General features: G+C 57.4%; 2 protein-coding genes across 3 annotated transcripts; one reads left to right on the forward strand and one right to left on the reverse strand.

The window, feature by feature from the left end:
• The first annotated feature begins 6533 nt into the window (after positions 1 to 6533).
• On the forward strand, positions 6534 to 7700 carry PRR7 (proline rich 7, synaptic). Its single transcript, XM_090289206.1, has 2 exons — positions 6534 to 6962; positions 7176 to 7700. Exons 1-2 carry the CDS (start codon positions 6551 to 6553, stop codon positions 7571 to 7573), a joined length of 810 nt encoding a protein of 269 aa, XP_090145332.1. The 5' UTR covers positions 6534 to 6550; the 3' UTR covers positions 7574 to 7700.
• Positions 7701 to 8640: 940 nt separating this feature from the next.
• On the reverse strand, positions 8641 to 21704 carry DBN1 (drebrin 1). 2 transcript variants are annotated; one of them, XM_090287974.1, is made up of 15 exons: positions 21485 to 21704; positions 17026 to 17081; positions 16339 to 16451; positions 16085 to 16159; positions 15842 to 15988; positions 15624 to 15701; positions 15210 to 15361; positions 15024 to 15087; positions 12132 to 12191; positions 11928 to 12051; positions 11051 to 11188; positions 10551 to 10721; positions 9482 to 10173; positions 9079 to 9181; positions 8641 to 8912 (listed from the first exon to the last, which is right to left on the reverse strand). In XM_090287974.1, the coding sequence occupies exons 1-15, from the start codon at positions 21568 to 21570 to the stop codon at positions 8842 to 8844; spliced, it is 2130 nt and encodes a 709-aa protein (XP_090144100.1). In that variant the 5' UTR covers positions 21571 to 21704; the 3' UTR covers positions 8641 to 8841. The 2 variants fall into 2 exon arrangements, with proteins under 2 accessions (XP_090144100.1, XP_090144101.1); XM_090287975.1 differs by lacking the exon at positions 11051 to 11188.
• Between the last annotated feature and the right edge of the window lie 1761 nt (positions 21705 to 23465).

A 23465-nucleotide genomic window follows, 5' to 3' on the forward strand; every position in this document is an offset into this window, starting at 1 on the left:
CTAGCTCAGTGGTTGGAGACCCACGTGCCTTCAGGGCCCAGGGGTCAATGGAGTAAGTGAGGAGGACCATGTGAGAATGTGGACTGGGTATGACCAGATTGTCCAGTTTTCAAAATGAGCCCGAAATGCAGGCTTTTATGTAGAAACCCCTGGTTTTTACATGTTGGAAACTGATTAGACTATTTTTTTTAATTGATTGTGGACCAACAAAACACACCCATAAACCATGTCCAGCCTGCAAGTCGTGAGACTGGGACCTCTGGTCCACAGCATGATGGCACTTCTTGCCAGACCACCCCTAGGCTTGTGCAGACGTAGCACCATAGTCTGGTTTCCAGACCCCTTGAGGCTGCAAGATGCTGGCACTCAGTTTGTCACATGCAGCAGTGTAAGCTGGTCTTGAAGTATTTTTCATCTCCCTCATCGGTTTTGTTCCTCCCTTGTGCTACCAGGCAAGTCTCATCATCCCTTTCTTACAGGTAAGAGTCTTCAGCTCAGACAGGAGAAGAGCTGGGAAGGGTCTCACAGCCCCAGCAGGGCAGGGCAGAGGAGAAGTAGAATTTGAACCCAGGGCTCCCCCTTTAGAGGGTCCTGGCTGACCCTCTGAAGAGGGGATCCTCATCCTCCTCTTCATCCAGATCTGAGTACTTCAGAGGCCAAGTAAGGCCTCTGTGCCCACAAGCTCCCTGGCCCCAGTCTCTGCTGTCCTATTTGCAATTCCCCAAGCCCTGGGTTCCTGGCTCAGTGCCAGGGTTGGGTCACAGAGATCTATCTATAGATAAGGGTGCCAAGCCAGTACCTTGTCCTGGCTGGAAAGGAGGTTCTGGCCAGCTCCATGCCTGGCTGACTTTGGTAGTCAGGACAGTTCCCGTCATCTCTTTGGCCTGAGTTCATTTGTCTTGGTGTGGAAGGAGTGTAAAATGTCACCAGTGCCTTCCTGAAATGCCCTTCCTGCTAGGACAGTGGGCTTCACAGTCACCTGGGAGTCACAATGTGTGCCTGAGCTGGCTCCAGCTCCTTGTTTGTAGAACAGGGAAGGCAGCAGCCACCTCCTAGGTGTCACCGAGAGACTGAATGTTCAGAAGCTAGCAGGAGCTTGGCATGCACAGGGCACAGGAGACAGGTTAGCAACCACTTTCTTCTTTTTTAATTCTTTTAAACTTACTTATTGGTTTGAGAGAGAGAGAAAGGGAGAAAAAGAAACATTGATCTTTGTTGTTCCACTTATTTATGCACTCATTGGTTGATTCTTGTACGTGCCATGAGCGGGGATCAAACCCACAACCTTGGCGTGTCGGGGACGATGATGTAACAACTGAGTTACCCAGCCAGGGCAACAGCCACTTTCTTTTCTTTTTCTTTTTTCTTTTACGATAAAACATTTATTTATTTATTTACTTTTAAATTTTCTGTTTTTAGTTGAACTTATTGGGGTGACATTGGTTAATAAAATCATAGGTTTCAGATGTACAATTCTATACTACATCATCTGTTACATTGTATTGTGTGCTCACCACCAAAGTCAAGTGTCCTTCCATCACCACTTATCCCCCGTTTACCCTCTTCTACCTGCCCCCAACCCCCACTCCTCACACTCTGCCCCCTCCCTCCTCTGTCCCCTGGTCTAAGTCCTTGTCACATCACTTGACCAGTAGCTCTGGTCTCATGTACAGGGAACCTCATGACCCAGAACCCCAGCTGCTTGGGGTTTCCTCTGCCCATACCACAGACCCTGGCAAATGCCTCCATGGAGCCTTCTCCTTTTATTCATGTAGATGTGTGTTCCTCAGCTTGTTTATAAAACACCCTGCCAGGCCCCAGAGCTGAGTGGTGGCTTCTCTCTCAGTGACATTTTGATGAATGGCCAACATTTCCCAGGAATGAATTGGGTCAGACCTGGCTCTTGGGGTGTTCCTTGTCCCTACGGCTAAAAGACAAAATAGGTAACTGGAATCTCCAGTCACTCCTTCAATGAGTGATTTTTGAGCTACTGTGTGTCAGGTGATTGAGACAGATGAAGCCTGTGGTGCTGAGCACAAGCCACTACAGAACACTGACATCACTGAGCTTCTCATCCAGCCCAGTGGTGAGGTGGCTGAGGGCTGACTTGTCCAGGCAGGTGCCAGGAGAGGCTGAGAGGCTGAGTAGTGAGTGCTGGTGTAAGAGCAGCAAGGTGGGGGTGCAGGCCCCACGGGAGAGAAAGCAGAGCTGAGGCAGTACAGTATGGAGAAATGGAGCCTGAGAGGAGAGGCTGAAGAGGCCTTGGCAGGAACTCTTCTCCGAGGCTACGATCTAGGTCAGTGTTTCTCAAAGTGTGCTTTCTGGACCAGTAACAGCAGCACAGGCTGCGAATCTGTTAGAAATGCAACCTCTGAGGCCCCATCCCAGACCTGGGAGCGGAGCCCAGAACTCTGTCTGAACAAGCCCTCCACGTGGCTCTGATGCTTACTGCAGCCTGGGAGCCTCCTGTCTAGCCGTGTTAGAGAGCTGGGCTGTCTCTGGAGGCAGTGGGGAGTCACTGGAGGGCTCGGACCAGTAAGGACCTGGGGGAGATGAGCAATGTGGATAGCAGGTGCGCTGGGCAGGAACCCAGCACAGAAGTAGAGAGAGTGGTGGTGACCATGGTAATAGGGCCTAAGTGAGAGACGCTGGTGGCCTGGCCAAGGCAGTGGCAGGGGGACCAAAGGAGGTGGTCAGATGAAGGCACACTAGTGAGTGTAAAACCAGGATTTGGTGGGTGGAGTGACTGGTGGGCCCTCTGCTGAAATAAAAGGGCCCAGGAGCAGATCTTAGGGGTCTGAGGCTGGGGAGCTGGGGTTCTTCATGTGGAGAGGCAGTGTGGTAGGTGCCTGCAGGGGTGCACTAGGCCCAGAATGAGAGATCTGGGTGACCTTGGGTGTCTTTAATCTCTTCAAGCAAAGTGTTCTTATCTGTGAAATGGGAAAAAGCTAACAAAGTTCTCAGTGATTACTGAGGTCCAGCCCTTGGGCAGGGAGCACCTTGGGGACACATTATCTCTGCCTCCTCAGAAGCCTCCAGAAACACCAACGTTTGTTGAGCATCTCCAGGCCCTTTGCACAGATTAGCTCAATCTTCACCACAGCCATGGAGGAGGAGACTGAGGTGACATGGAGTTTAAGAAACTCACTGCCCGGGGGCCTCGCTTTCATTCCTCTGCTGTGCTCCCAGTGAGCATGTGGCCTTAGAAAACGGTACAAAGTAATATGCTCACACACTCTACAAATACATCAAGATGGAATCCTAAAAAAGGTTCAGTCCTTGCTGGTGTGACTCAGTAGATTGAGCGCCAGCCTGTGAACCAAAGGGTCACCTGTTCAATTCCCAGTCAGGGCACATGTCCAGGTTGCAGGCCAGGTTCCTGGTTGGGGGCATGTGAGAGGCAACCACACATTGATGTTTCTCTCGCTCTCTTTCCTCCTCCCTTTCCTTCTCTCTAAATAAATAAATAAAATCTTTAAGAAAAAATAAAACGTTCAAATAACCCACAAGAAGATAAGAAAAGAAAGGAAACAAACAGAAAACAAATTGTAAAATGGCAGACTTAAGGATGAGTCCATCTGAAGGCACCACACCTAGCATAGCTGGTGTTGGATAAGGAGCTGGTATTTGCTGTGAACAGGCTGGAGGGGATGGGGAAGGTGAGTGGCTGTGTACAAGAGGCTAAGCAGGGTCTACTGGAGGTGTGACAGAGGCCAAGGAGCAAAGTAACATCTCCTTGAGTAGCCCTTGAGCAGCCTGGCCTGGTCAGGAAGTGAATGTGTAAAGGCCTGGACAAATGCCCTGATGACGATGGATTGAACACCTGTGAGATAGATGAGCAGCTCCCGTGGGCCAGATACTGGGCAGGAGGCAGGCCTCAGACAGGGTCCCGCCCATTCAAACTGGGTGTTGGCACCAGTGTGGGACCAGAGGGCCAGATCAGCTGTGAGGCATCCTCCCTTGGACACACAGTGGCCTCGTGTGTAAAATGCAGCAGTAGTTCCTGCCTACTGGCTGAGGGCCCACAGTGGCACTCAGCTGCTCTTGGGTGTGGCCTGACCCAGTCTGCCCTAGTGCCCAGCCAGCTCACTGGACCCCTGAGGGCAGGTCGGCCTCTGCCCTTTGTTCCCGGTTAACTCTGGAATGCCATCCTATTTTTCCTCCACCCTGTAGCCTTTTGCCCACTTTTGAGCTGAGGGCTGCTGGCCAGAAGGGCCAGGGCCTTGGTGGGAAGGAACAGGAAGGCACATTTCAGCTACAAGCTGGCCAGTTTGTCCAGTGCCCCTGTGGCTGCCAAGGCCTCATATCTCAGTGCTCACATGCACCAGGTTTTTCATGTACAGCTCAGTTGTCATGTAGGGGAGAGTGTTTTGACAGACTTTGGATTCAGACTCAGGTTAAAGCATAGCTGCCACCCCCCCACACCCCCCCTTATTAGTTATGTGACCTGGGGCAAATTCATTTCCCTCTGAGCTGGTCTCATCTATCAAATGGACACTCTCCTGCCCCCGCCCCCTCTCCCAACCCCACCCAGAGAGAAAATGGTGTGGAAGATCACACAATATTCTACATGGAAATTGCCTAGAACAAGGCCTAGACAGTCCTTGGCAGGTATGTCTATTTCTAATTAAGCTAAACATCACCTCCAGCCCCAGAAGTGCCTTTTCTGACCCAGAGCTGTTTCTGCTCTGCAGACCAATGGGCCTCCTAGTTAGTGCCAACTTCCTCAGAGCATTCCTGAAAATTTCTGTGGGCTCAGGAAAAGGAGAACAACAGATTTAATTAACTCCCAGTGACTGGCAGCTGGAATTTTTATCTGGGCTGTGTTGCCATGGCAGCCTCATGGCAGGGTTGTGGAGGGGGTAGGTGGAGCTATGGTTCCTGCTATTGTCTGTTCTGGAATGCAAGCCCAGGAGAAAGGGACTGGCACAGGCACCAAGTGGCACATGGCACAAGGCAGCCATGGAGTCAGACGGGAGCCGTCTGGGGTGGCCTGTGGCCTGGCTTCCCTCCAGCCTGCTGCCAGACCAGTCTGAGATGGCTTGACGTGGAGCCCCCACCTTGGGGCTGAGGCCCACCATGACCCCTGGAGTTGAATATATGTGTGCATTGGACATGCTGTAAGCTAGCTAGGGATGTCCATGGGGCTCCTGAAAAAGACCCACAAAGCAGCTCAGGCAGCAGTGCTCTTCCACCCCAGGCTAGGGTTTTGTGGACAGGCTTGGATTAAAATTACAGCACTGCCTTTTGCCATCTACACAGCTAATTGCTCCCCGCTTCCTTGTCTGTAAAATAGGAATAATTCCAGCTACCCCAAAGGGTTGCATATGAAAGCCCCTGGGTATGAGGTGTTCAAGAAGGGCTCATTTCTGTTCTGCAGGGGTGGCGAACAGTCACCTGCCACCTGTCACTCCGCAGTCAGGGTTGCCTCCAACACACCTCTTAGGATGCAAGGTTCCCCTCTCAACCTGGCTGTGGAGGGGAGTTGGAACCAGAAGTGCCCATCTGGAGTAATATGGGACCAGGTGGTACCAAAGACGAGCTACTTTTCCTCCCCTCTGCAGAAAGGGAAAGGAATTGAGGGGAAGCGACTGGGCTTCCTAGAGCTAAATGGGCAGGGCCAAGTGGAGCTACTCAGGGGAAGGAGGGGAGGGAACTGGGATCCGGCGGGCGGGCGGAGGCACCTAGAGGAGACGGAACAGCCCACGCTGGGCCGAAGGGCGGGTATTCGGCACAAAGGCAGGTGGCATGCAGTAGTAGCCAGGACCACAGCCCAAGCCCCCCCTGCAAGAGCGGCAACAGCTGGGAGGCTGTGGTGCGGGCTGGGATGGTCCATGCTTTGGGCAGCTAAGGGTGGGAGCGGGTAGGGCTGAAGCTTGGCGCCGCTGGCCGCTTGTGGGGCTCTAGAAGGTGAGCCACCTTTTCCCCGTCGCCAAGCAACCGCACTGAGGCTTCTCTTCAGCGTCCTGGCGGGTCAGCCCACCGGCCTCAATACCCTCTCCGAGCTGTTTCCCAGGGATTGGGGTGGTGAATCTCCCTTGCGCGGAAGCTGAGCCTGGCCTTCTCGCGCCCCCTGCTGGCCTGCCTGGAATCTCCTCGGCTCAGCGGCAGCTCAGATCCGGGAAAACCCTACCGGGGAAACCTCAGGGCATGACGTCACCATCTTCGGTGACGTCACTGGGCCCCTGGGGAATGCGGAGGTTCCGGCAGAGGCTTCCCCGGGACTGCGCAGGGCACAGGCGCGGGCAGGAAAGTCGTTGGGGGCTGCATCGTGCCTTCACCGCGCCCTGTCTGTCCCATAGGTCCTGCGCGGTCCCGGGTGAGGCCCGCCCGCGCGCCCGTCAGCGCCATGGAAAAGAGCGGGCATCGCTGCTGCTGCCCCTCGCCCGCACGACTTGCGCCCCGCCGCGGGCAGCCCCCGGCCGCAAGTCCCCGAGTGACGCTGGCGGCGTCTGGGAGCGTGGCGCGGGCCCGGGGCCACGTAGAGGAGCCCAGTGTCCAGTGAAGCAGCCGAGGACCCGCCGCCCGCGCCGCCGCCCGCGCCGCCGCCATGGTTATGTCCCAGGGCACCTACACGTTCCTAACGTGCTTCGCTGGTTTCTGGCTCATCTGGGGGCTCATCGTCTTACTGTGCTGCTTCTGCAGCTTCCTGCGCCGCCGCCTCAAACGGCGCCAGGAGGAGCGACTGCGTGAGCAGAATCTGCGTGCCCTTGAGCTGGAGCCCCTCGAGCTCGAGGGCAGCCTGGCTGGTAGCCCCCCGGGCCTCGCGCCGCCGCCACCACCGCACCGCGGCCGCCTCGAAGCGCCGGCGCACGCGCACCAGCACGTGCACGTGCACCCGCTACTGCATCACGGGCCCGCGCAGCCACACGCGCATCCCCACACACACCACCACGCGCTGCCGCACCCTCCGCCACCGCACCTCTCCGTGCCGCCGCGTCCCTGGAGCTACCCGCGCCAAGGTAAGTGCGTACCTACGTAGGAGGCGCCCAGGGTGGACGGGGCCTCTGCCGTAGGCGGGCTCACCGCTGACGCACCCGCCGGCCTTCCGCTGGGCAGACTTACCTCAACCTCGGAGGGACCGGGCTGGGCCTGGGTTTGGCGGCTAGATAAGGTTTCTGAGGGATGCTGGGGACGGGTGGCCTCATGCCTTCGGACCATTTCTCACTCCGCAGCGGAATCGGACATGTCCAAACCACCGTGCTACGAAGAGGCAGTGCTCATGGCCGAGCCGCCGCCGCCCTACAGCGAGGTGCTCACAGACACGCGCGGCCTCTACCGCAAGATCGTCACGCCCTTTCTGAGTCGCCGCGACAGCGCCGAGAAACAGGAGCAGCCGCCGCCCAGCTATAAGCCGCTCTACCTGGACCGAGGCTACACATCGGCGCTGCACCTGCCCAACGCCCCGCGGCCCGCAGCGCCGTGCCCTGCACTCTGCCTGCAGACGGACCGCGGCCGCCGGGTCTTCCCCAGCTGGACCGACTCAGAGCTCAGCAGCCGCGAGCCGCTGGAACACGGAGCTTGGCACCTCCCGGTCTCCATCCCCTTGTTCGGGAGGACTACAGCCGTATAGAGGGGCACCTGGCAACCCGGGCCCCACTAGCTAACTCCTGGCCTGACTGCGAGGCCTTTTAAATGCTTTCCTTGGACTGCGAGGGGTGGAGGGTGGGAGGGATTTCTTACCCCGTTTGTTACACTTTGAGGATAATAAAGTGTGTGATCTGGTTTGGTAACAAGTGGAGGAGTTACCCACTGCTGCGCCCAGGTCTCTGGTGACCAGGTGTGCATGAGCCCTGGCGGATAACGAAACCTGAATGCGGTTTTCAACCTGCGAGTGGCTAGAGGTGTAGAACTAAACCTGCGGTCAGCCTGCTTCTAAGCAGACCCACCTTCCCTGCCCATGAAATCACGGTGAAGGCGCCCCCTGCGGCCTTGGAGGTCGGAAGAGTTGGGAATGGGGGTCAGGGCACGCGGCCCGCCCCAGATCCATCCCTGGAGGCCTTCGAAGGGATCTGGATTTCTTTTATTAACAGACATGAGCACGACCCGTTACAGAAGTTTGTGCTTTCCAAAAAACAGTCACTGAATGTGAAAAAGGAACCCAAGCAAATAGGGAGGAGTTGGGGAGGGACCACCCCAGCCCCAGGGCCCCACCCATAGCCCTGACCTGAATGGCGCCTAAAGCCTCCAGCCTGGGACCCGCCCAGCAGGAGGGGGTAGGAAAGGGCTGGGAAGCTGAGGGGCCCCAGCTGGACCTGCTACTTTCTTTGGGCCAGGTGGGTAGAGGTAAAGAGAAGGGCGGGGAGGGGGTCCCAGGGAGCCAGAGCCGGCGAGCCATTTATTGCCATGTTTTAAATTCGTGCAAAATATCTGAAGCCCTGGACAGAGAATACAAAGTGATATTTTTCCAAGAAACATAAAACTATGAAAAGATGTGGGGGACATTTTCCCACTGGAGCTCCCCCCTCACCAGGCCCCAAGCAGGGTGAGGCCTCCACCCTGGCCAGCTGACTGAGCAGGGAGGACTAAGCGCTACAATCTGGACCAGGCAGAGAAGGGGTGGAATTTGCAACAGCGTCTCAACTACCAACAGGAGGAAAACCAGTCAACTGTACAAGTCTCCTATCAACTTTTTTTTTTTTTTTTTTTAAAAAGAAAGAAAAGCTGTAAAAGTCAGGCCCTGGGGGTGGGGAAGCAGACAAGTCCCCAGCCAGGGAGGGCCAGAATCCAGAGTGGGTGCCAGGCGGAGCTGCTTCGAGTGCAGGCGTGGCAGGCCATCGGGCCAGAGGCCGGAGCAGGTGGGTGGCCTGGGCAAGGGCAGCATGAGGGTGGGCGCCATTGCTAATCACCACCCTCGAAGCCCTCCTCCTCTTCTGGGACTGGGTCTGCATCCCAGCAGGTGATGTCGATTTCTACGGTTTGGGAAGGGAGGGGAGTTAAGGAGATGGCCGGCAGATCCAAGGCTGTGTTCCCCGACCCCTGAGAACTGTGCCAGCTATGTAGGGGGCATGGTATCTGTCCATATTTGAATCCAGTACCACACTCTATTTCCGACCCATCATGCATACCCCGCACTACCTGGAGGCTTATTGTAGAACACAGGAGGCGGAGCCTTTGCACACATATCTTCTGATTGGGCAAACTCCTCCTCCTGTGATTGGCTGAAGTACCCCTCACTGGCCTGCAGGAGGAAAGCACCAGGTCACTGGGGCCCCACCCAGCAAGACTAGGGCTGACCTACCAGGCTTGAGTCCGTTTCCCTAGCAACCAGTGATTCCATCCGTGGTTGCCAAGGAAACAGATATCTGCCTTGGGAACAAAAGCAGAGCTGACCCAGGGAAGGAGAATGGAACAAAGCTTCCCCCTAATAATGTGGGTCAGAGAGGAAGGCAGGTACTGCTGCAAGCCTGAAACACACAGGGTCAGCCCCCTTGCTCCCACCCTTGACTTCCAACCCTCCCACCAGGCTGCCTTGACCTACCTGAGTCCCCTCCTTCTGGGTGGTCTCGCCATTGGTCAGCAGGTGGGGCTCAGACTCTGGCTCCAGATCCATCTCTGGCTCAGGCTCCTGATCCAGCTCCTCCAGAGTGGAGGGTGGAGTTGGGGCCTTGAGGGCAGCCAGAGGCTCCCCTTCTACTTCTGCCTCTGGGTCACAGAAGGTGGCTGGCGGCTCAGGCAGCTCATCAAAATTGAAGAGATTGGCACAGACTTCACCTATTGGTGGCACTGCCTCCTGTGCCCCCTCATCCAGCAGGGGCACCTCTGCCAGAGTGACCTCGGCACCTGATGGTGCTGTGGGGGCCCTAGGCTCAGTGTGGGGTGTGGAGGCACCATTCCCATTGCCAGGCCATAGGTCAATGAGGCTAGCAGCGGCAGCAGTGGCGGTGTTGGCAACAGTGGTGTCAGGAGCAGCAGTGTAGGTTTCCACAGCAGCAGTTGCCAGGGAGTCGGTTGCAGTGGGGTCAGCTATGGCAGGCTCTAGAGGGGCAGCCAGGATAGCCTGCTCGGGATCTGTCATGAGCATAAAGTCCTCTATGGGGCTGCCTTGCTCCTGGGGAGGCTCCGGTGCCTGAGGGGGCTCCTCCAGGGGGCCAACCCAGGCCTGAGAAGCTGCAGCTCTGGCCTCCTTGCCAGTCCCTCTGCTATCCAGGCCAGGGCTGGGCTCCTGGGTCTCTGTTACAGCACAAATGGAGGAGATGGATGTGACCGGCTCCATCAGGGAAGGCCCTGGGCAGCCACCCTACCTACCCTGCCCATGCATTGAAGAAAGAAGGCCTCCACTAACAGCTCCTTGCAGAGCACCCTCCAACACCCACTGGGCCCTGCTGCCCCTTTATCTAGTGCCTGTAAGCCCCTCGGCAGTCGGGAGGAAGGCCTGATTCCCACTCCATGGAAACACTGAGGCTCTGGACAGCTCTGACTGCCATACCAGGGCTCCTCCCTGCCACAGCCACCCAGTGCCGTCTGGGTGGCCCAGGTCCCTGGGGAGTTGTTACCATAGACACCAGAGGTTTCCAGCAGAGGGACTGATGAGAGGCCCCCTCACTCACCTTGGGTTTGTGGTGGGGGTGGCGGCAGTGGTGGCAGCTGCGAGGATGTGACCTCATCCAGGGCCCGCTCTATCTGCTCAGAGACAGGGGTGGAGGCTGTGCTGGAGTCAGATGGGCTCCGGGGAGGGATGGGGGTGGGTGCCATCCTCCGGTGACTGTCCAGGTGGCTGCCTGTGGAACAAACCCCCATGCTGGTCAGTGAGAGCCAGGAAGCCAGGTGGGACCAGGACTGTGCACCTTGGGGCCTGGCCAGCATCTCTTCTCTGAAGTCTGGGTGGGGAACCGGGAGCTCCCCAGGCCCCCCAGGGGCCAGACCACAACTCCAGACCCTGTGAACCAGGACCCTGGGGGCCAATGCCCCCTCAGGACCAGGGAAAGGAGGCAGGCAGTACCTGCTCTGGGACAGACACCAGAGATCAGCAGTCAGGCTGGGGAGTGAGGGCAGGGGTGCTGCTGGGAAGTGGGGCCCTCCTTACCCCCCTGCCGAGGCTGCTACCTACATGGGAGGGAGGAAGAGAGGTTTGGGGTGCGGTGACAGGTGATATAGGGAAAGGGAGTCCGTGGAGGGGAGGAAGAGGAAGAGGAGGAGGAGGAAGGCCCACTGTCCGATGCCTTTATGAAAGGGCAGTACGGACGACCTGCCGAGAGAGACAGACAGAGAGAGACAGAGGACAAGAGAGGGTCAGTCTCCCCCACCCCTGCCCCAAGGCCTCATCCGCCCCCACACCTGGCCCTGGGTGTCAAGCTGCCTTTGGCCAGGTGCACAAAAGCCAAGCTGGGCTACAGCCTTAAGCTCTCTGATGGCTCCCACCAGCACCCGCCACACTCAGCAAGGAACCTGCCCCATGCAGCCAGCCTCTGCAAGCACACGCCCAGTGATGGCCCGCCCCACCCCTGAAGCCCCAGCACAGGCCAAGCACACATAGGGTCAAACACTCAGCCCAGCAGACCGGGAGCAGGAAGACGCTTCCAGGGAGGCAGAAGCCACAAGGAGAACCTTGACAGGGAAACTGAGTATAGGCTCCAGGGCCAGGGTGCCAGCCCACCTCACATGCACTGCATCCCTCAGGCAGGCCCTGGTTCAACCCCAGCAGAGCCACACCCTATGGCCAAGGGGGTGCCTTAGCCCACACCAGAGCTGCCCAGATGGTCTCTGTCATCTGTCACTGCCCACTGCTCAGCCAAAGCCCAATATCAACCACCTGTCCCCAGCCTTCTCGGTCTGGCCACCGGGGAAGCAGTGGGGGGAAGCACACTGATGAACAACCTTGTCTTCTCCAGAGGTCCTTGGACAAGGCTTCCCTTACCAAAGAGTGCCAAAGAGGCTCAGGGCCATGCCTGAGGAGAGAGGGAGATGGGGGCAGGGCCTGGGACTACCTGATCGGTGACTGAAGGGCGAGGGCACGTCACAGCTGCCTGCAGAGGCTGATGCAACCCGTTCCTGCTGCTTGAAGAACTCCCGGGGGTTGTCAGGCCGCTGGGCGATAATGGCTGCTGCTTCCTGAGGACCCGAGGAAAGGTTCAGGGCCCAGCTGAGGCAGCGCCTACTGGACTCCCCTGCCCTGGTCCCCCAGTTCTCACCTCTACCTCTGATTCTGACTTCTTCATCTGGGTCTCTCCCTCTTCATCCCGCTGGTCACCCTGGAAACCAAAGGCAGTGTCCTGGGCACCATCCCCACCCCAGGAGCTCCTGCTTCTTCATAGCCCTGTACTTCCTCCACAATCTGGAAGGAAGAGCTTGCAGATGGCACCTCTGTCACACAGCTCTTTCTCTCCATCCACAAGGCCCTCAGCCATCTCATCTCCAGCCTGGACAGACACCTGGGCACCAGCTCAGCTTCTCCTGCTCCTTCACCCCACACCCACCCAGGAACACTCTCTGCTTTGCAGCCAACTATACTCAAACCACCTACTGCAGCACCCAGCCAACTGAGTCCTCCTGCACTGCTGTCTGAATCTCAGCATCATGAGACTGAGGCTTCCTCGTTGCCACCCTCCCCCCACTTGGCCCACATTCCCCTCCCACTGCCTGACCCAGCCCCTGTCCCTTCTCCAACAGCCCCCTTCTACTCTGACCCGCCCACACACGCCGAGATATAGACCTCAAGCCATCAGCATGACAGTTTCCACACCTGGAATGTCACGCCATTCACTCGCAGTGTGGGAGATGACCGTCCCTCCTCAAATGCCTGACTCTACCCCAGCTCCAACTCTTTCTGCTCTGGACTCAGCTGGGGCACTGCCTCCTGGGGAAGAGGGCCCTGGCCCATCAGGTCTTTTCCTTCTCTGGGTCCCCACAAGCTGTTCTAGGCACACACTGCAGATGACGCTGTGTCGGAAATCTCCTGTCTGGGGATCATGTCCCCACCCTTTGTCGGGAACACAGGATGAGAGCTAGGTCTGTGTGTGAGTGGCCAGCATGAGGTTGAATTGGTACATGTCTACTCAGTTGAATTCACTTAATCGGTGTTCCCTGCTGCTCCCATGGCAGATGGGGCAGGAGGGACTGAGAGGAAAGAAAATACTCCAGGTAAGGTGGTGAAGTACCAGGACTCCTCTGCTCTTGAACACATACCTAAAACTTTCTGTTGGGGTGCATTGGGAGAATGGCCCTTCAAAGTAGCCTCCTTCAAGAGGGCTGTCACTCCAACCACAACTTCTTATCTTCTAGAATGAAGTCTAATATCTTCTGACCTGGTTCTGTCTTCCCAGGTTCCCCTGCTTCTCGGCCCACTGGGCTCCAGTCAGGCTCCTTGCCTTCCCATAAATGTGCACCTAACCAGCTTTTGTGAGTACTCTGTCCATGCCTAGTACAATATAACCTCCCTAGGTTCCTCTGTGTCATTAAAAAAAAAAAAAAAAAAAAAAAAAAAACCAGAGGCAACTTACCACCTACCAATGATGAGAAAAACACTGAAACAAGTTAGGGTTATGGGAAGGACAAAGATCAACACACTAACTATAAGGGTAGACAGCACTGGTGTACCTGAGCATCTACAGACACACAGGAGCTCCCTGGCAGCCGAGGCATAAAGAGAACTGAGACAAAGAATGTAATTCTTATCAGAGGAGAGGAAGCAGAACAGCTCCTGAACTCAAGAGAGCCTTTGTAGTTCTAAATTCCGGAGTTTCTCACATGGGACCTTCCTTAGAGGCATTAACTTGTAAGGCCACCACACTGACCTCCTACAACATCTATTGTCACTATCATATGAGCCACACTTGAAGGGTCAGATGGGACTATAAAATAATGGTATGAGTTTCTTAAGATTTTGCCTGAAACATTGATAATTAGTGCAGCTAAGTGATCAGCTCAGGGGGTACACTATACTATTCTTCCTACTTTGTGCGTGTGTTAAATTTCCCATAAAAAGCAGCTTTTGCAAAAAGCCCTTGCTCTGAATGGACAAAGTAAATGTGGTATATAGATACAATGGAATATTATCCGCCTTAAAAAGGAAGTAGACATTCTGACACATGGATGAACCTTGAAGACATTATGCTGCGTGAAATAAGCCTGTCACCAGAAGAGAAACTGTATAATTCCACTCATACGGTACCTGGAGAAGTCAAATTCATAGGGACAGAAAGTAGACTGCCAGGTTCCGGGCGGAGGGGAGAATGGGGAATTAGTGTTTAATGTGAGTTTCTGTTATGGGAAGATGAAAAAATTCTAGAGATAAACGGTGATGCTTGTACAACATATATGTACTTAATGCCACTAAACTATATATTTAAAAATGGCTACGATGCTACATGTCATGTGCATGTTGCCACTATTAAAAATAAATTCATCAGTTATATTCATCTTGTTCATCTCACCATATTTCTAACACCTGGCACACAGCAGGTAGCAGAAGAGTTTGCTGAGTGAACAAGGCTGGAGCTCACCAACTGCCCATGCCTTCCACCCACCCAGGAGCTGATGTGATAGCCGCTTAATGCCAGTGTCTGCGGGATGCCCTGCATTCTCCCGGCCAGTCTCCTGCGAGAGTGGCCCTGAAGGTCTAGACAGTCCCCCAGGAACAAGGGGCTGCTCTGAAGGAGACACTCCACACACAGTGTATTATGTGCTCAGAGCACTGGCGCAGATTCATTTGTGTGGCTCCGTAGCACTTGTATTGTGGAGTACAGGCCATGAGCCCCCTAAGTGCAGCAAGCATATATAATCCAACTGAGCCCTTCAGGCCTTGTTGAAAGGAACAGGGGATCCTGGTCAATGAGGGCCTGGGCCAAGACAGTTTTCTCTTTCAGTCTAAACTATAAGCTTCTCCAAGGAGGTCTCTCTACACAGCCAGGAGCCAGACCCCATGTGATTGAGTGGCAGGCAGATAATCCATGACACACTATGCAACAGTACCCAGAATGCCCAGCACTGTCCCCAAGCCACTGATCTCCCCAAGAGGCCCAGGAACACATGGACCATCCTCATTTTCGTGACCAGGAGACTGGAAGCCCTGGCTAAGAACTTACAAAGATAGACTGCTCCTTCAACCGCCTCTTGGCCTCCTCAGCTTCTAAAGTCTGCTGTTTTCTCCTAAAACGATAAGCGGGCATAAGCAGGAATGCACCCCTTCTGGAGGGCCCGTGGGGACCTCCCAGGTGTGGGCAGGGCATGTGGCAGGGCATAGCCTACAGTAGTGTGGGGGTGGGGCACACCTGTGTTCCTCAATCTGCTGTTCCCTCTCTCGGTAGCGCCTTTCCCGCTCTTCCTGCTCCTGCCGCTCCTGCTCCATCCGCTCTTGCTCAAACCTGAGTCTCTCATCCAGGGCCTTCTTCCGCTCCTCCTCCTTCCTCAGCTCTTCCTCCTTCTGCAACCACCAGTACCAAGGCATTGTAGGCCCTGAGCTGGTGGGGGGAGTCCTCTCTCCCTCCAGCCCATCCCCAACCCAGGGCTGGGGAGGCATGGTCTCTGGGAAAACAGGGTGAGCCCTCAGGCATAAGGTTCACGCTTCAGCTGGGAGAGCACAAGGCATGGGACCCACTGTGGATGGGGAGGCTTGGGGAGAGAAGCCCAGGGCTACCCCATGGGGTTGGGCCAGCTCAGCCTGCAAGCAAGGGTCAGGTCCGCACCTTAGCCTGCTCCCAGAACTGCTCACGGTTAATCCGCTTCATCTCCACCGCTGCGTCCGTTTTCTGATAGGTGGTGCCCTGCAGAGTTCAGTGGCCTGGCATGAGCTGGGCCAGCAGGCCCAGGGCTCCAGGAGCTCCCACCCGAAAAGGCTGAGCACTGAGAGGAACGGAACAGGCAAGCGCTGGGCAGGGCCCGCTGGCCCTGGACACACACTGACCACTGGCTCGGCATTCTCATCCTCGCGCAGCCGCAGTCGGTGCAGCACAGGGCTGGATAGCCTTGCCAGACCGTTGGAAAGCCGCTGCCCAATGGCGCCTGCATCTATGTCTTCCACGCTGCTGGCATTCACAATCACGTCGACGCCCTGCAGCAAGAAGGTGTGTTCAGGCAGCGGGGCTCCCTTCTGTCACCACTACTAGCAAACAGACCCTGGGTGGCTGGCCCCTGCCCCCACTCGCACCTGGAAGAATTCAGCCACCTTAGCCACATGGCTGGCACAAGCACATTTCCGGGCATCAGGTACATCTTCGCCGACCTGCAGAGTATCCAGCACAGAGAAGGTTGGGAAAGGACAAGGTGGGTAGTAGCCCAAGGCCCCGGGTTCTCTGCCCAGGGATGTCGTGGTGTTGTCTCCAACGGTGCCAGTGGGCAGAGCGGGGTGGTCGGTAACTGTTCTGGGGCCTCCGCTCCCTTCCCCAGCCCACAGCTGCATACCCAGTTGATGAGCACGTATTTTGGCAGAGCAGCCTGGGAGTCCTTGACGCTGCAGAAGCCGTACATCACCTTCTGGTTCTCAAAGTGGCCCGCGAGCTCCTGTAAGCCTCCATCTGGGGGAACCAGGAGGGTGTCGGGACTCCCATCTCCTACTCCTGACCCCGCAAAGGGCCTGGAGCCCAAAGGGAAGGCTCTTCTTGTGGGCTCTGCAGGCACCCCCAGGGACCTGGAGGTCCGGAGTTCTGTGCTGGGGTGACAAAGCGTGACAGGCAGGCACTAGCTCCGCCTTTGAGTCCCCAGGGCCTGATCTGGGGTAGGGGTGATGAAGCATTTGTTCTCCACACCTCCTGTCTCACGAGGCCCAGCGCCAGTGAGGTAAAATAAAGCCTCTGCTCTGGGGACAGTGGGGGTGATCTGGGCCCCTCCTCCCTAGCTGTGTGACTTGGGGTGAGTCACTGTCACTCTCCCTCTCTGAGCCTGTCTTCTCATAATCAAACAGGACATAAGGCCTCCTCCCTCCCCACCCTGGAGAGTATAGGGACGAGCAAGAAGGACACCTGCCAGACAAGCATGGGTCTGCTGGATGCATGCCAGAGGGTGGCCTGGAGCCAGGTGGATGGGAAAGAAAACAACTGGAGGAGGGGGCAGGAGAAGGAAAAAAAAAAAAGAAAAGGCTTAAATTCTTACCTCCTGACGCTGCAAGCTTGAGGTCATCTGAGCCATCCTCATATGTGTACAGAGCCCTGGGGAGAGGGAGGGATAGCACTTAGAACTGCCAATTTTGGGTGGGGACAGCTCTAGGGAGGAGGAGGATGAACACAGAGGGGGCAGGGCAGTCAGAGGGCTCTGGCCCAGCACTCAGTGCCTGACAATAGAGCTAGGCACCATTTCTGGGGGTGAGCTAGTAGAAGGGGACCTGGGTCAGGTGAGGAAGAAATCGCTGCCCATGGGTCTTGTCCTTGTAGCCTGGGCCCTGGCAGCCTACAATCCAGCAAGTGGCTGTGAGATGGAGATTCCAAGGCGACAGTTCCTTGGTTACCGTTCCCTGGCTACCACACTCCTCACCCCCTATTGGCTGTTGCCAGGCGTGAGTCTTGGTACCCATCGCCCCTCCCCTCACAGCAGGGAAAGGAGAGGAAGGAACCTGGTGCTCACTCTGATCTGGGCATCCCCTGGTAACCATGGCAATCCAGCAACTGGCACATGACTGGCCCAACCCAACTGCAGTCTCCAGAACACAAAGGACCCCAGGGACATGCCCTCAGCCTTAATCTCCACCTCTGAAATGTGCATGAGGTCACCCAGGTCACTCTTGCCCAGACTGTGGCCCCCAGGTGATCTCACCCTCCTGGCCTTCCAGCCCCTAGGCCACCTCTGCCCCAGCTGAGGCCCTGGCCCCCTGGGACCATCAGCCTTTCCTTCAGCCTTAGCGAACCAGAAAGCTGACCTAGCAGCCTTCCTCCTTCCTCCTCCTCCCTAGCCTTTTCACCCCAGGCTGCAGTGGCACAGCGTCCATTTCACGGAAGGGAAGACAGAGATGTCCGCTCCTGAGGACCCCCTTCGGGAGGACAGGCCTGGAGCAAGGAAGGAGGAACTTGTTCCAGAGGCTCCAGAGGGTGCAGCCCCTTCCCCACTTCCCTACTGCCAAGGCAGGGGGCCGGGGGCCAGGAGGGGTGGCGGAGAAGAAAATGGGAGTCAGTGGGAGAAACGAGGAGAAAGAAGAAAGAGAAGACAAGGGAAAGGAGGGAAATGAAGGGATACAGAGGAAATGAAGAAGAGAGAAAGGGAAGGGAGAGAAAAAGGAGGGAGGGAGGGAGGGAGGGAAGAAGAGAAGGAGGAAGCAGGAAGGAGGGCCTGGCCCAGCCCCACGAGGTCAGCCCAAGCCAGTGCTAGAAACACACACACACACACACACACACACACACACACACACACAATTCCCAGAATTCCTCCTGTCTGAAAGGGACACAGGTGGGCTGTGAGGCGGGGAGCTCTTGGTCCAACTGTTGCCCGGGCCCCAGTGCTGGCAGCTGCTTCCCAGAACAGCTGTCCCACCACCTGTCCAGCTGCCCTTAAACCACCACTGGGAACAAAGGGCCCCCAGAGAAGCACGGTCTGTTTCTCCTGACTCCGCAGATGAGAAACTGAGGCAGAGCTCCAAGCCCCTGGTCCCAGACACTGCTTCAGACAGCACAGCTCCCAGGGGCGAATGCAGCCTCTCGGGAGCTCTGAGGGCCCTGGCTACTCCCAGGGACACCTCCCCCTGCCCCTCCATCTTCAGCCGTGCCTTCCCACGTCCAGGCAGCTTCCTGGCTCTGGCCCTGGCCCTGATCTGGAAGAGACCAGGGCTAAGTTCAAAGCCTTCAGCAGGCCTCCGACTCTGAGCTCTACACCTGCCTTTCCAGCTAGACCTCTGTATCCACACCACACACTTGGGTCACACTGGACGGTTCCCTGACACCAAACACAGTTCTGATACTTCCCACCTGTGAGGCTTTACATATGTGGTCCCTTTCACAGAAAGGCCAGCCCTGTCTCTCCATGCCACGCCCACCCCTGGCATAAATTCCTCAGGGTCCCAATGCCAGCTCTCCAGGAAGCTGTGCTCTAAGCTGCATCTCCCCAGACCACTTACCATACCCCCAAAAGGATGGGAAGAGGCATCGAGCCGCCCCAAGGCTCACTGAATCAGTGCTTCTCAAATACACCAGACATGGCATGAGAAGTTAGAAAAGGGGGACCCAGGAATCTATGCATCTCACCAGCTCCAGCCCCTGGAGACACACTGCCCGGGCCAAAGCATCACGAGGGCAGATGTCCGACCTAGTCTGGCTCGAGCATCCAGCACACAGTGGCAGCGGTAGGTGTCTGATCCTACCACAAACTCTGGGGAACCATCTAGGCCAGAGAACCTGGACTGGAGTGAGGTGGGAGCTCCTGGGAGATGCTGGGCTTGGATGGAGTGAGAGGCAGAGGCAGACAGACCCCTGGACAGTCACACTCTCAGCAAGTTATAGCTGCAAGAGCCCTAGATGTCCCTGGTATGGCTGAGCCCAATCCCCTCTTCTTCTTTTCAAGAGGACCAGAGAGGAACACGTTCTTGTGTAGTCACACAGTGATTCATGTCACATGCAGTGCAACACTGGCCTTCCCACTACACTGACTTCCTGGGTCTCCTGCTCCTAGTGACTGGGCAGTGCTCCATTTCAGAGGCCCTGCCACCAAGAAGTGAGCTCCCCGTGTTCCGTCCGTCACCACTCAGAGGCAAGGTAAGGGAGCACAATGACGAGCCCCTGACCCAGGCAGCAATTTTACCCAAGACGCCTTCCTCTGGCCTCTGAGTGCAGGGTCTTCTCCTGAGTCCTGAGACTCCACTGGACCCCTAGTTCAATGCTGATGGCTGTGGGCACTCCTGCTCCCTGCTGCAGGATGTGATCTTCACATCCTTTCCCAAAATGCTATCTGGGGCCTTCGGAGTGAAAACAAATGTATGCATGTGCAAGGGTGCGTGTGTGCATCTCACACAAAACCCAGATGGGGGTGATGCATGCCAGTGATGAATAACTAGCTTTGGCCACATGGATACTGCTGGGTGATGGGAGCCCAGGCCTCTGCTGAGCATGATGTGGGCCAGCAGGGGTTGTGTGGCCCGGCACTGGGCCTCCCAAGCTCTGCTTTTGGGAGATTAGGGGCAACGGTGTGGTGGAAGACAGCTCCCCTAGGCTGAGGGCAATGGGGCATTCTGAGATGGACGTGCCCCTGTCCAGCCAGGGGCCATCATATCCCAAGGCCAGTTCCTGCACCGGGCCAAGCTGGCCACCTACCCTGAACTCCTCCCATGATCTCAGCCCCCAGGGGCAGGGCTGGGACAACGGGTGGGCCACTTGCCCACTTAGCCTGTACTGGCCTCTGCTATGACTGACCTGCAGAACACGGGAGGCTGTCTACCGCGTCCATCCCTCCAGGCAGGCCTGGCTGCCCGCCAGTGCTGCAGTACTATGGCATGGACGCCTGGCCATTTGTTCCCTCCTCCAGCCTCCAGGTCAGTGTCCCTACCACAATGCCCTCACTCTGTGCCTCAGTTTCCTGCCTGCCAGCGAAGTTAGAGGTCTGGAAATAGAAGGAGCACCTGCCCCAAGAGAGGAGTGTTTTGGGGGAAATGACTCTTGAATGGGGCAGTGTGGAACCCGCTGGCTTTCCTACCACCCTGGGGATTCCAGCCCCAGAGCAGGTGGTACACCTCTAGCAGAGCTCAGGGGGAGACAACAGCTGGGGAAGGGGAATCAGGCAGCCCAGCTCCTCCCCAACCAGGGAGCTGAGAGCCCCTTGCGCTGGGCGATGGGTTCTAGGGCTCAGATCTACTCAGCTCGTCATCCCTCCCTGGGAGCTCCCTCCAGGCTTGTGTGCCTGAGGGCTTCCTCCCAGGGTCCCTAGCTGGCCCTCTAGGCAGGCAGTTCGGCGCCCTTGGCATCTTCCGGCCCAGCTGCTTAGTCCCTGAAATCCACTTTATCCCTGCCTCCTCCGCGGCCCCGGAGAGGAACAGGAGTCATTGGGCGGTAGCCATGTGGCAAAGAACATCTTTGCATCACACCCCAACTCCGAGAGGCTCCCCGGTGGGCGGGGCGCCCGCGCCCCCAGCCCTCCCCACTCCTCCCCCGCCCTAGCGTTCCTTTGTGCTGTGGCTGGTTGTCCATGCTGGGCCGGGCAGGCTGAGCTGGCTCCGCTAGCTGGGTCCCCGCCCCATCCCCGCCCGGTCCGCGCCCGCTGGAAGGTAGCGAAGGTGCCCTTGGCCGCCCCATGAACACCTGTCCCTCGGGGCCGGGGGGGCGGAGGATGGGCTCCTGCAGGGCCATGCGGCCCCGAGCCACACGTCTGGACCCCGCAGCCGTCAGCCAGCGCCAGGCCACCGCTCCCACTGCGCGCTTGGGGCAGCCTCGGGGCTCTTGGGGCCAGCAGCGCCCCGCCCGGCCCCTCCCCCGGCGCGCACAAAGGCAGCCCCTCCCGGCCCTCGCCGGCCGCTGCACCATTTCGGGGTCGCCCCCTCCCTTCCCGGCAGCCGGGTGGCGGGCCGGGTGGAAACAAAGGCGCGGCGGCGGCGGCAGCGGCGCGGGGACAAAGGGGCCGAGGGGCGGGGGCGAGGGCTCACCAGTCGGCCGCGCTCTCCTCCCGGATCACCTCCTCGTACGCCGCTAGCAGCTCCAGGCGGTGGCCGCTGAAGCTGACGCCGGCCATGCTGCAGGCCGGATCGAGGCCGACGGACAGACGCACGGACGGACAGAGGAGGACGGATGGAGGGAGGGAGTCACCGCCACAGCTGCCTCGGAGCCTCTGCGGCGATGCGAGCAGAGCGAGCCAGCGGCCGGGGGAGGGGAGCCGGGCGGCGGGGGGCGGGGGGCGCTGGCTCCGCCCGGCTCGTCCCTCCGCGCTCGGTCCTAGCGCCGCCTAGGCCCGGCCCAGGGGGAGGTCCGCCCCCCCTTCCCGGCCTGCCCCGGGCGCCCCCGCGCCCCCCACCCATCGCCCCTGGGCCCGCGCGGTTCTGCCTCGCAGCTCCCGAGGCGGGTCCCACCGGCGTCCCCGAACTTCACCTACCGTGGCCCCAGCCTAGGCGTCGACCCTCTTACTCAGCCCCAAACCGAGCCCCATCCCCAACCTCGCCAACCCTCCCTAGGTCCAACTTCATTGTCCTTATCAGCTCCAGGCCCAATCCCCAATCCACTTCATTTGAATCCGGCCCAGCCCCATTCCGTGCTTAATTTATCTCTATCCCGGCCTCTACTGCCCCCAATCCCTGTTCCATCCGAACCCCCAGCCCCAACCCAATGAACAGATCAGCGTCCCCCGCCTCACTCCCATGGCACATCTGCCGCCCATCCCCACCTCTGAAAGGCCCATCCCTAGTCCATCTTCAGTACTGTCCTTTGCCCATTTCTGTCCCATCCCAGCTCCAGCCCATTCTCAACCCCATGCTTTAGCACGCACCGCCCCTGCTTCACAACACCCCATACCCCTAGCTGCGCCCTCCTCAGTCCAGCCTATCCTGTTCCCAAACACCTCTACATCCCGGCCTCCTTAGACCATTCTCAGCCCCAACCCAGATCATTACCCCAGTAAGGCCAGCCTCCTCCCTTCCCAGCTGCCTCCTGGGCCCTCTCGGGTAGGACGAGCCTAGGAAATCCTTTGCCATGTCCCAAGCCTCAGGCCTCCCAGAGGATCCCATGTAGACTTCCTTCCAGTTACAACATCTAAAGCCAGAGTCCCAGAGCGGGACTACTCCAGGGACTCTAGGACCATCCTCCTGGCACCTTTATTGCCCAAAGTTCGGAGCACCTGGGGTCCTAGAGTCTCCTGCAGGGGAGCAGGCAGCACTGGCAGGGCCTCCTGAAGCATCTCCACTCCTCTCTGAAGGGGCCCTGGACCCTCCCCAGTCCTTGGAAGCCTTTCCCAACACATACAAAGCCTCCCATCCCATCTTCCCAGGGAAACGATGGAACCTGAGCAAATGGCCTAGTCCAATCTGGGAGGTGGAGGAGGAGGTGACTCAGCTGGGCCTCTGAGTTCTGAGTTGGCCCAGAGGAGAAAGAGAGGAGTGTGTATACTGATCTCCAGCAGTGGTTCCCAGCGCTTTGGAGTAGGAGGGCCCTCTTAAAACTCAAAAACATTTTGCAGACACCTGCCTGGGGGCTCTGTACCCGCTATGCCCATGGGCCCCTGGCCCTGGAAGTTTCTCCACAGCTCCCACTTGGAACAAGGTCCAGGCAGGGTCAGAAGGATTTGGGGGAGGGAGGATACACCACAGCAGGGCTAAAAGGGCCTGGGACAAGTAAGTAGAGGGATCTTGGGCTTCAGCCCCGTCTTGCTTCCTTTGACTTGCCCTAACTCAGAATTTCTCCCACCTCCCCCTCCCTGGCTCCCTTCCCAGCCTCCCACTCACTCAATTTCACATTCACCAAGCAGTCATGCACCGTGCTTTCCCTTCCTCAAATTCCTGCATCCCCCACCCCCCTACAAATGCTCTCCAGCCACACCACTCTCATCTCTACCATCTATATTTTGAAATAAACTCCTAAATTTATTATATTTTAATTGACTTTAGAGAGAGAGTGGAAAGGAGAGAAACATCGATTTGT

This window comes from Furipterus horrens, unplaced genomic scaffold, assembly GCF_987537825.1.
Source record: "Furipterus horrens unplaced genomic scaffold, mFurHor1.1.pri manual_scaffold_10, whole genome shotgun sequence".
Lineage (NCBI taxonomy): Eukaryota > Metazoa > Chordata > Mammalia > Chiroptera > Furipteridae > Furipterus > Furipterus horrens.